Source organism: Microcaecilia unicolor, chromosome 8 (genome assembly GCF_901765095.1).
Source record: "Microcaecilia unicolor chromosome 8, aMicUni1.1, whole genome shotgun sequence".
Taxonomy (NCBI): domain Eukaryota; kingdom Metazoa; phylum Chordata; class Amphibia; order Gymnophiona; family Siphonopidae; genus Microcaecilia; species Microcaecilia unicolor.
The window spans coordinates 49,549,828-49,562,856 of NC_044038.1; the positions used below are offsets into that span (position 1 = coordinate 49,549,828).

At 43.8% G+C, this 13,029-nt stretch overlaps 1 protein-coding gene across 2 annotated transcripts in view; it reads left to right on the forward strand.

Moving 5' to 3' along the window:
* The first annotated feature begins 414 nt into the window (after positions 1-414).
* The window catches only part of ROGDI (rogdi atypical leucine zipper), a 57,064-nt gene continuing 44,449 nt past the window's right edge, over positions 415-13,029 (forward strand). The window contains exon 1 of one of the 2 annotated variants that reach the window (XM_030213596.1): positions 415-524. In XM_030213596.1, coding sequence (XP_030069456.1) covers positions 486-524 — 39 coding nt within the window. In that variant the 5' untranslated portion in view covers positions 415-485. Of the gene's footprint in view, positions 525-7,214; positions 7,265-13,029 lie in introns of those variants that run through there. The other variant, XM_030213597.1, reaches the window with a different exon arrangement.

Genomic DNA, 13,029 nt, shown 5'->3' on the forward strand with positions numbered 1-13,029 from the left:
TCTCTACCCTGCCTCTGGATCTCTGGCATTCTCTAGGCTGGTCTGGAAGCAAAGTAAATTAGCAGGTAAGGTCTAATTTTTCCATAGGCTCTTCTAAATTAACTCATTAGCCAAACCAATGCTGCAGCAGAGGAAGAGCCTATCGATAAAAGCACAACTATATATCACCCGATCAATGTCTTTTGCCGTTGTGTGCAATCGATTTAAGGGCTGGGGGGAATAATTCCCTGCAGATGCTGCTGACCTAATACGAGTCGAGATTCTAAGTATGATCACGTGGTCCAGTAAGCGCATGCTCACTTTACTACGTCCATGGAGGAGTGTCGATATTGAGAGGGCGACGTAGACCAATTAGGGGGCTGCGTGGGGGTTGGGAATGGTTGAGCCAATGGGCGCTGACTACCGGCTGGGGTAGGTTAGTAATGTACCGTGGTTGAGGAGGTAGGAGACGGTTATCGACTTGTTATCGGTAGCTACGCGGGGTGATGGCGGCAACAGCGAGCGGTGCTGAGAGGAAAGTGCTGGTGAGTGGTCTGCACGCGGGGTGGGTCAGAAGGTCTCTGCTGCCTAGGACGGCTCGTGGCGCCCCGACGTTCCGGGGGATAGTAAATACAATGAAAACCGCATAGGACCCCTTCTTCACCAGCCAGAAATGTATCTGGCTTTGAATTCAGAGTGATACTGATGTGTCTGGTGGAAGGACTCCCACGAATTAGGAAAAAAAAATAAAATATTGCATCCCTTTACATGTAAATGTTTGCTGCTTCATTATCTACGACCTATCGTGTGGCTGATGACACTTATATGTAAAAGCTTGAAGATGACCATCGTGGTCGCTTTATTTAAACTGCTCATGTTTGTTGTAGTCTTGCCAGCGCACTGTACCCGGGGACTGCTTCGATCATTCTGTTCTTTCTTGACTTTTTTTTTTTGGGCTAAGGACAAGGTCACACACAGTGTTTGAGTCATGAGCCGAGAACGGTGTCTTCTTTTTGGCCTTTTTGCTTGAAACTAAGAAATGCTCCCGTGGGGACATAAGACACGAATTATATAAGGGGTAAAATGGTTTCAAGTGGTCCTCATCCTCCTGACTACATCATCTTCCTCCTTAGAAGCATATGGCATTCTCATTTTAAATTTCAGAAAATCACAAAGTGGGGCTGAAATGTTTGCCTTGTTGATCAAGCTTACCACAGCATGAGTTGCTATCATATTACCCAATTAACTATATGATTATGAACCACACTTCCTGTAAAGCAAATGGGTTCTGTCTTTAACTGCAGCTCTTAAGATGAGCTGCACAGATATTTCAAAACAACAAATCTACCATCCTGCTTCACTGCTTTTTATATGGGAATTAGTTCAATGTAATGTTGTTTTCAGGGAGGACAGAGCATCTGGGTGGGTGGATGGGAGCAGCATTGGCACAAACAAACCAATCATCTTTCTTTCTGTCCTTCCCCCCCCCCCCCCCCTAGTGCTGATGGAAGTGTGGGCCAAAATGTTGTTGTGACCCTAATAGTGGCCTGCAGTTACGCTGCCAATGGGTCGGTCTCCAGGCATGATCATAGGATCTCCAGTAGTTTAGCTTCAGACCTTGAGCATAGGATAGGGAGAAGCACAAGGCAAGGATTATAAGTAAATGGGAATTGTCTACAGTTTGTCATCCAGGGCCACACGAGCATTCCATCTGTGCCAAGGTTTGTTATCACAAGATTGTGAAGTGATATGTTTTCATTGTAAATATGGGCCTGGGTCATGCATTTGATATACTACCTTTCTGTGGTACAATCAAAACAGTTTACGTATTATATACGGGTACATAGTAGAGTGGATTGAGCCCATCACATCCCTGGGGGACAGGTACATCATTGTCAACACTGTTGTCTCTCATGTATGCATAGAACAGGTGCAGGATGGGCAAGAACAAGCATTTCCCCCCTGTATTATCCTACCAGAGGAAGCGACAAGCATTTTCGTACCGCTACACCTTTGTTGGACGATCTTGGAAGTCTTTGATTAGACTATCCAGCGTTGGATACATTATTTCTTTTTGTAACATCCAAGACGAGATCTAGGCTACATTTATTTAATATACAGCACCATTTATCTAAAAAAGGCTGATCATCTAAAAACATAGTGGGTGCTTTAGTGATTCTAAGTCCCCTTGGAATCCTTTTTGCCTTACAATAACTTAACATAGTCTGGAAATGCATGTCGTTCCTGATAACATTCTTTCTTAACTGAATAATATCTAACCATAGATCCATTACTGTTGAGGTTGACTGTGTAGGCTCTTCTTCTTCTTGGTATTGTAGCAAATTATTGACATATTCCTCACTGTAGCATAATACACGTTCCCAACCCTGGGAAGTCATGGTCCGATCCAAAATACAGGATAGAGAGGAAGGCAATTCACCAAGGTGGGAAATGGACCAATGACTCCACTGCCTATTTGATTGACTAGCTAGAATATCACAGTTTCTGAGCAACAATCAAAGCGCTTGCTTTCTGGTTTTGTGCAGCACAATTGATGTTATTTTTACCAATGAAGGCCTTCATGGTTCTGTGGCATAAAGTATAACAAGAGAAAGCATGGCCTATTCAAATCTGAAACATTATATATTTTAGAGAACATGAGCTGTATAAGTATAGCTTACTAGTGCAGTGGAAATAATTTTCTAACGTAGCTGTGACAGAAAACATTTTGCGGATAAGTTCCTAACTTGTTTAAAATCACAGGTGCTATAGCCTGGGACTAGTTAGTTTCCCTCACCACCATGTGATATTAAATTGAACAGTGGAAAGGTACTCATTTAGTCATGCGGTGAATGATCAGGCACAAAGTGTGTATTCACTAAACTTTAGCAAGTCACAAACAGCAAGCAATGCACAAAGGGGATCACATGCAAATGAGATGCACGGATGTCCCTTTGTGCGTTGCTCACTGTTTGCAAGCCTGAGCTGTCATATGCATTTGACAATTCCAATGCACCGGACCTTAACCCTCCTCCCCCCAGCAAATGACCCTGGACGGTCTAGTGACCCCCTCCCTCCTCCCCTGCCCTCCCTGTACCTTAAAAATAAAGTTGGGCAGACAAATCTTTATGTTGGGGAACAAAAACTGCACCCCTGCATTGTTGAAAACTTGCCCCAGCTTCCATGCATTACTCTCCTCATGTCCATTGCTCAGGTAGGCCCCAAAATGTGGTTTGCACCATGGAACTTAGTATGTGTATGGTTAATAGTTCTACCTAGATAAGAGCTGTCTGAAACGCTTGTTCATGCAAAATTATTCAGCAGCCATCTGCAACAAAGTCTTAGGGTCTTTTCACATTGGTATAGCTTGATGACTGGACAAGGGTCATGTTGCTTTCCTGCACTGTACTTATTCAGTGGTGCAGTAAAGCATTTTACTGGTGAGCTAAACCTTATGCCTTAGGGTTGAACAGTCACACAGCTTAATTGTTAGTGTGTCACAAGGTGTACATTTGGGTGCTCATTTTCAAAGCACATAAACTTACAAAGTTACATGGGGACTCATTTTCAAAGGTTACCAGCCAGCTTATTTTCGAAAGAGATCGCCGGACATCTTCCAACACAAATCGGGAGATGGCTGGCGATCTCCTGATCCGGGCCAAATTGTTATAATCGAAAGCCGATTTTAGCCAACCCAACTGCTTTTCGTCGCGGAGCCGGCCAACCTTAAAGGGAGGGTACAGAAGGCGGGGTGGGGGTGGGATGGGGTATGGTTACGAGATAGCCGGCTTCACCCCATAATGGGAAAAACATGGCCGGCTCAAACGAGCATTTCGCCGACCGCACTTGGTCCATTTCTTTTTAGGTCCAAGTCACAAAAAAGTGCCCCAATTGACCAGATGACCACCGGAGGGAAACGGGGATGACCTCCCCTTACTCCCCCAGTGGTCACCAACCCCCTCCCACCCAAAAAAAAAAAGTTTTTTGCCAGCCTGAAATGTCATACCCAGCTCCCTGACAGCAGTATGCAGGTCCCGGGAGCAGGTGAACCCAGGCCCATCCCCCCCCCCACCTGTTCCACCTGTGGTTAATGTTGAGCCCTCCAAAACCCACTGTACCCACATGTAGGTGCCCCCTTCACCCGTTAAGGCTATGGTAGTGGTGTAGAGTTGTGGAGAGTGGTTTTGGGGAAGGATTTGGGGGGCTCAGCACCCAAGGTAAGGGAGATATGCACCTGGGAGCTATTAATTTTTTTTTTTTTTTTTTAATTTTTAGAAGTGCCCCCTAGGGTGCCTGGTTGGTGTCCTGGAATGTGAGGGGGGCCAATGCACTACAAATGCTGGCTCCACCCACGACCAAATGCCTTGCATTTAGTCGGGTTTGTGATGGCCGGGCCCGGTTTCCATTATGGCTAAAAAACGAAGCCGGCCATCTCCTCTGCACCCAGCAATCGATTTAGCCGGCCTGAACCGTATTTTGAAAATACGGTTGGCTCCACCCCCTTGCGGAGCCAGCCAGCTATTTGGCCGGCGCTGTTTGATTATGCCCCTCTATGTAACTTTGCAAGTCTAAGTTCTTTGAAAATACACCTCATGGTAACCTATGTAACTTTGCAAGTCTGTTTGCTTTGAAAATGAGCCTCTTGGTGTCAGGTGGCCTTGCTACACCGCTGGATCAAGGGTCCGTCAAGCCCAGTATCTTGGTTCCAGTAGTGTCCAGTCCAGATCACAAGTACCTGGCAGAATCCCAAAAAGTAGCAAGATTCAATTCCACTTACGCTCAGGGATATGCAGTGGTTTTTCCTTAGGTGTATTTTAACAGCTTGTGGACCTTTCTTCCCTGAAATTTGTCCAAACTTTTTAAAATCCAGCTATGCTAATTGTTTTAACCACATCCTCTGGCAATGAGTTCAAAGCTTAACTATATGTGGAGTGATTTTTCAGCTCATCAACAACTTTTGCATAATTTTTGCAAATGGCTTTGCAAACAATTTTGCATGGAAAATCAGCAAATAATGTCTGTGAAAACTTTGCAAGCATAATTTTGCACTGTCTGCTACTCAGGACTGGCTCTAGATTTTTTGTGCCTTAAGAAAAACCATTTTTTGGCTGAAGCCCCCCCCCCCCCCCCCCCAATACACACACCGAACCCAACCCATGAATTTATTGTGAATAACCCATGATTAAATTAGTTTAACATCTACCGGACTTGGCGATCGCCTTTACGATATTGCTAATGGGTGGGAAAATGTGGGATATAAATGTTACAAATAAATAAATAAATTGTGGTTCTCCCCCCCCCCCCCCCCCCCCATGCCTGCTTTTTGCAATTCTTTTTAACACACATTAAAACTTTCTAATATGTGCAAATGGATGGTATGTGCTTTATGGGTCCTTTTACAAAAGGCACACTAGCGTTTTTAGCATGTGCTAAAAATAAGCACATACTAAACATTAGAGATTCCCATAGATTTCAGTGGACGTCTCTAGCGTTTAGCATGCACTAAAACCATTAGTGCGTCTTTGTAAAAGACCCCCTTAATTTGTAGGTTAACCTGTGTTCAATAGATTTTGTGTGCACTAAAAATTTTAAGACATTAAAAAAAAATGAATACACGCTGATGAATGCACGTCCCTAGTCTTTTCAAAATGATGTCAAAAATGCTGCATCGAGTACAAGCTTGCTTTGCAGGTGCCTAGAACCAATCCTGGTGCCATTTATCTGTATGGAATTGCACTGAGCAAAGCTATTTGCACCTTAATGCATTACTTTTTAACATTTGTGACTAGTGAATGGATATTACTCTGATGGTGCCGTGTTGTACAACACTTCTGACTACGTTCTGTTCTTATTATTAAGAGCCAAGTCAAAATATCAGCTTTGCAGCAGGTGAGAAATGCTGCTGCTTTAATTATTTCCTAGGTTGTAGGACTTGAGGTTTTCATCATGGTATACAGCAATTTTCATGACTGCTTTTTTTTTTTAAGTCGGTACCAACAATATAAACACAACAGAAATGAATAACATATTAATGGACTGGCCTGATGGTTATGCCGGGAAACCTGGTTCAGTTGCTGGGGTCAGCTGGTTCTAGAGTCATAGCCCTTGTGCAGTAGACTTTATGGAAACTTGCCTCAGACCTTTCTGTCCTTAGTAGTAATGGGCAGGGTCTGGATGGGCTTGAAGCTTAAGGAGTAAAGGAGAGGCTGTTAGCAAAAAAATCATGTAAACTATATAATACCTGTCTTTTTTTTTTTTGTCACCATTTCTTTTCTTGATCCATTGACCTCTTGGCTACCCTTAGTGATAGAAAAGGCTAAGTTAAGTATACTAAATATTTGTGTGTAAATTCCTTCTTTGTGCAAATAAGAATACATTTTAGAAAATGATTAACCACCATGCTCTTGTGGATATCACAGATTGTTTCAGTAAAGTTTAAATAACCTTGGAATGTTTTTAGCTAGGTAATTTTCCACAAATTCAGAGGCGTTGCATGTTTTCAATAGTTATAATGAATAGGGGACTGTCTTCGCAGTGTCTGTAAAGCACTGTGTACCAAGTCTTATAAACTCTATGTACGCTTACATGTTAACAAGTGGAAAAGCATGTGGAGCTGTGCCCAAACATTCGGTTAATTTGGAAGAATAATAAAAATGAAATAAAGAATGATAATATATATAACTATTAGATGCCACAGTCAATCAATTTAAAAGGAAGCATTTTACATTTAAAACAGTGGCAGTAGAGCAAGTAAATGAGTATTGTCATGCTTCTTGCCTACTAGGAGGCTGTACACACTGCAACCAGTAGCAAACACAGTTTAATCACTCACTGTATATAACATATATGAGAAAACTGTATGGTTCAATCACTAGGTTTCACAGTAGAGTTCGACTTACAACTAAGAAAATGAAATACACATCTGAATCACTGAGTTGCAGTGTAAAGTGGCGTTAGCTCACCCTTATGTGGGTTTTTCCTGTGCTGTAAGGCCTTTTTACCGTAGTAGTAAAATGGCCAATTTGCCATTTTATTTGCATTAATGACTATACAACTTGTTTCTATAAATGGCCGCAACCCTTATTAATGAATTACTTTCAAAACTATGAAGACTAAGTTGCGTTCTTATGGTTTTATGTATGTAGATTTTTTATTCTTAGTTTTAGGAGGAAAAGGCTTCAGATGCTCGGCTGGCTATTTATTTATGCATATTGCATTTTTTTCAGATATGCTGGGCGGGCTTCCTCATCAGCCTTGAAAACCTCCAGAATGAACTCCTTTACAGGTTGTTTTTTTTTTTCTTTCCTTTTTTTTTTTTATACAATCAACTTTACAAATCTTAGCAATAATTCTCTTAAAAGCATCACAGAAACTTAGCTTCTCATGTCTGCTGCTGGCAGAGGTTTTCAAGGCTGGTGAGGAAGCCTGCCTGGCATATTTGACCCCCCCCCCCCCCCCCCCCAATATGCATAAGTAAATAATCAGCCGAGCATCTGAAGCCTTTTCCTCCAAAAACTAAGAATTAATGACTATTCACAAATGTTTCCGTTAGTGTGTGGCCATTAAAAAAAAAAATTACTGTTAAGAGCTCACGTGATAATCCTTTGGTAATCAGTTAGTGTGTGGTAATGTAGCTGCACTAACTGATTAGCACAGAAACACTTATCTCTGCCCCCAGATATTCTCCATCCACACCAAAATTTTAAAAAATATTTTATAGTGCGTGATAGTTTGGCATTTATCAGAGGATGCCCGAGCATGTCCTGCAGTACACCCTTTTAAGCTGCAGTAAACGTGTGCAAGTGTTTAAAACAGCTTAGTCAAAGGACCCCCTAAGACAGCCCAGTAGAAAGAGGATGTGGTAGGGAATGGGGGAGGGGGGTAGTTTGTGATACAGAAAGCATCCAGTGCATACCTCATGGAATAATTCCCAACCCTTCTGTGTGTTTGAGAGAGAAATGCCAGGGGAGGTGCAGTTTGAAAAGAGCAATTCTCTAACCATTGTAACATAATATAATAGTAATATGTTTTAATGTATCACTGTTCTGCAGCTGCTGGAACTCTTCTCCCATAGAAATGCATTGGGATAGTTTTTTTTTTTTTTTTAATGACTTAATTTCTCTGGAATATCTGTTGTGATTTGACCCATTTTTGAACTCTTGTGACTTTTTACTGGTTCTTCCATGGCAAATTTGGTCCCATTCTGTTAAGTGTCTAGAGTTATTCCCCCCCCTCCCCCCCAACACAGATGGACAAACATATATATAAGTCCTTAAATTATTTACAACATTCTGTTGAGTTGGAAAAAGAGACTTAATGACTCTTTGGCAATCCTGCCTAGCAGTGTGTGTGCTGTGGAAGACAGGTCAGAAACCTCCTGCAGCCGGATGGCTCAGCTACTCTATGTTGTGGTTTTGCTCTGATGTCCAGAGGAGAAGTTTAAACCACCTGGAATTGGCTGCATTATGAGGGAAGGAGACAGTTTAGCTGTTGTCTGTTCTGATCCAGACTAGTTTGCTTCTGAATCGGGCAGAAACAGGAGCCTTAGCTGGAATGGTTCAGTTTTGCCTTAATTCACTCGGTCGATGTTTGTACTGCCTGGCATTTGGCGGGGAGTCAGTCTGCTCCTACTGTTTATGTCATACTAGTAAAAAAGGCCCATTTCTCAAAGAAATGAAATGGGCGCTAGCAAGGTTTTCCTCGGAGTGTGTGTGAGAGTGACTGTGTGAGAGAGAGGGAGTGAATGTGCGTGTGTGACAGAGAGAGAGTGAGACTGGGTGTGAGTGTGTCTGTGAGTGAGAGTGTGTGTGTGTGAGATTGAGAGTGTGTGCCAGGGGCCCTCCCTCCCTCCCTGTTCCAGTGTCCCCTCTCCCTCCGTGTTTCACGGTCGTTGTCCTCCCTCCCTCCCTCCGAGTTCCAGGGTCATCCCCCCTCCTTCCCTCCCTCCGAGTTCCAGGGTTGTTCCCTCCCTCCGAGTTCCAGGGTCGTTGTCCCCCTCCCTCCCTCCGAGTTTCAGGGTCCCCCCTCCCTCCGAGTTTCAGGGTCCCCTCCTCCCTTCGAGTTTCAGGGGTCCTCCCTCCCAGTTCTAGGGTCCCCCCTCCTCCCTCCCTCCCAGTTCTAGGGGCCCCCTCTCTCCCAGTTCCAGGGTCGTCATCCCTCCCTCCCTCCCTTCCAGTTCCAGGCCCCCTCCCTCCGATTTTTAAAAGTCTTCACTTACCAAGTCAGGGTTACAGCAGTCGGCAGCAGCGGTAAAACCCGTGCAGGCTCGGCCCTTCTCTCTCTTTCTCAGCTGTGGTCCCGCCCTCATTTCCTGTTTCCGCAAGGGCTGCTGCCGTAACCCTGACTTGGTAAGTGAAGATGACTTTTAAAAATCGGAGGGAGGGGGCCTGGAACAGGAAGGGAGGGACGACGATCCTGGAACTGAGAGGGAGGGAGGAGGGACCCTGGAACTGGGAGGGAGGAAGGGAGGGATGACGACACCCTCATGCTTGTGACGTCGCGTTCCTTTGCTTTGCAACTCTGCAGCGTGCCCTTCCCTCTCACTGTTCCGCTCTCGGCATCATCATGTTTTGACGCGAGGGCAGGACAGAGAGGGATGGTGACAGAGTTACGAACCTTATGAACGCTTCACTTCAAGTGTGCCACGGTCAGCTTCAGAACATTGGAGGTGCAAATTATTATAGTAAATAATAGAATTTGTTACCTACATTTGCTAACCAGAATTTTGCAATCTTGATCTGATATATTGCAGGCAATAAAAACGAGGTTCAGTAAGACTAAACGTGGAGGTGGTAGGGACAAAAATAGTGCAAGAATTTAAAAAAATGCATGGGATATCCACAGAGGACCCTTATATAGAAAGAGGATAGAATCAAAGGAAAACTTAAATGACCTTCACACTTTAAACAGGACATAGAGGGGTGGAACCTGCATGGAGCAGCTGTTTCAACACTGACCGCCTTGCTGGGGAGACTGGATGGACAATAAAAGTCGTCTTCTGCATCATTTTACTATGTTACTATGTTTTTGCTTTTTACAGTGACAATAAAATACCTGCTAGGTGTAGAGAAATTAACCAGCACCAGGAATATTCCAACCCTACAGCACTGCTGCCTTAAAAAGTATCTTTACCCAACTGTACTGTGCCTAGAGAGAGGGAGTGCAAATCTCGGATAAAGCCTGCTTTATTTTCAAAAGGGTCTGTTTGAAAATTACTCCTCCTCCCTCTCTTTGGGTAAAAATATGCAACTTATAGCCTTAAAAAAATAAACAAACCAACCAACCATGCAAACTTCACAACCATGTTAGCTGTGTGAAAATTGGCCTTTAAACTAGCACTGATAGGCTGGTGACAGTCTCTTAGCTTTACTGTCTGAATACTCCGCGGCACCAGAATCATTTTATGTTTTTTTAGTAACATACATAGTAACATAGTAGATGACGGCAGAAAAAGACCTGCACGGTCCATCCAGTCTGCCCAACAAGACAACTCATGTGTGCTACTTTTTGTGTATACCCTACTTTGATTTGTACCTATGCTCTTCAGGGCACAGACCGTATAAGTCTGCCCAGCACTAGCCCCGTCTCCCAACCACCAGCCCCACCTCCCAACCACTGGCTCTGGCACAGACCGTATAAGTCTGCCCAGCACTATCCCCGCCTCCCACCACCGCTCTGTATTTAATATACTGCCTTTCCATTCCTACTGTAGCTCCTGGTACAGACTGAGCCTGCTAGGACCAGAGAAAATACCTGTATATGATATGGAAACTGCTTTGGTTGTACCACAAAAAGGTGTTTGTCGCAGTTGTTGGGGTCTTGGTGCACCTGAGTAAGTGGAAATGACGTTTCAGCCATCATGCTGTGGTTTTCTTCAGGATATGAACCTAAGAATATAAGACTGGCCATACTGGGTCAGACAAATGGTCCATCTAGCCCAGTATCCTGTTTTCCGAACAGTGGCCAAGCCAGGTCACAAGGACCTGGCAGAAACCCAAATCGTGCCAACACTCTGTACTACAAATCCCAGGGCAAGCAGTTCCTTCCCGTGTCTGCCTCAATAGCAGGCTATGGACTTTTCCTCCTGGAAATTGTCCAAACCTTTTTTTAAATCCAGATATGCCAACCGCTGTGAGGTCTGCAGTTTGTCTTTATATATAGTGGGTTCTCAAACCTGACTGACTAGGATTTGAGGTGATTTTGGTGGGAAAGTCTATTGGTCACAAAAAGGTGACAGAAAGGTAGTGTATCAAATGCATTACTCAAGGAATATGAAGATGTTGGTCATTCAGTGATTAAAGTGATTGACAGAACATTTTGCTGGAAACTTGTAGTTATTATCTTAGCAATCAGCCTGTGAAGGGAGATTGTTTTTCTAGGATGAGATCCATTAGGCCATCAACATAGTAGATGATGGGCTGGGAAAGGTGCACTCCTGTAGTGAGCGAGATCATGTATAGGGCTCATTTTCAAAGCACATAGACTTGCAAAGTTACATCTGTTACTATGTGACTTTGTAAGTCTATGTGCTTTGAAGATAAGCACCAAAGTGTCTTAATATTGGGTTACAATAATGCATTACTTGCATTTCACCACTGTTTAAAAGGAACACAACAAAGTGTTGTTGCCAACTTTTACATAATGTCAAAAGGTCATACTGCAAATTTATTTATTTATTATTACATTTGTACCCCACGCTTTCCCACTCAAAGCAGGTTCAATGCGGCTTACATAATAATATGGATTACAGAGTATAGATATTGATAGAGAAAATGAAAGAGATAGGTAGGTAGAGATGGGCAAGGGTGAAGGGAGTAGGAGAGGTATGAGCAAGGGGTAGGTGATCATTGGAGGGGGGTAGGGAGGGGGGAGGGGACACAGGATAAGCCTTGGGAAATTTGATGGGAGATGTAGTCTGGGTCATTGTTGTTGTCTCCTGGATATGTGTTGGGTAGATGGGTTCATAGGATTAGTTTGGGTCATTTGGGTAGGCCTGCTTGAACAGATGGGTTTTTAGCGATTTTCGGAAGGGTAGATGGTCGCTGATAGATCTGATGGGTCTGGGGAGGGCTGCCTAAGAAGGAGAAGTTGGATCCATAGTAGGTACGTGGTTCCTTTGCAATTGGGGTAATGCAGGTTAAGGTAAGTTTGCGAAGTTTCAGACATGTTTCTGGTGGGAAGGTCAATCAGATTGAGCATATAGCCCAGAGGATTCACAGTGGATAATCCTGTGGATTAATGTGTAGACCTTGAAGTTGATTCGTTTTCTGATAGGGAGCCAGTGAAGTTTTTCAAGAAGAGGTGTTGCGCATTCAAATCGTGATTCAATATCTAGGCTGTGTCAATTCAGACAGACTTCATTGATAAGACAGGTTCTGAACAGTGTGGCAAACATGAATAAATATCATTCATTTTCATTAGATGTTCTTAAAACCAGACCGGTTTTCAGCCAGTGAGGACCAGAATGTGACTTCCTGTCTGATTTTTGGGGTGTGCATCCGATATGGTTCTGAACACTGCTGTACAGGGGGCTTAGGAGAGCTGCTCGAGTTTATTTCTTATATAGCAAGATGATAAAAAATGGTCTGTTCAGGGGATCCAAGATAACCCCCAAGAATAGGTTGCACTCACACTGACTTCATGGCTTTAACATGTGTCAGAGTTGGGGGGGGACGGGGGACGCAGCAGAGGGAGGCTTCCAGGTCAGCCAGCAGCAGCAGGTGATTCTTATATGCTGCCTTTGACCCTTTAAACAGGCGCCGAGGGACATTTAAAAAACAGTGGCAGGAGCATAACTTGCTCCCTAATGCTGGCAATGGCAAGGGTGCACACTAAAAGGTGTTTGTCGCAGTTGTTTGGGTCTTGGCGCGCCTGAGTAAGTGGAAATGACGTTTCAGCCATCATGCTGTGGCTTTCTTCAGTATGTACCCATGGGTGGACCTGGGTCCTCACTTAAAATCCCTATCAGATTGTCCTGCTTTCACAGCTGCACTTTTTGTGTAGACTGTTTTAGCCTGATTTGCACTTTAGATGTTCATTGTTAAATAACAG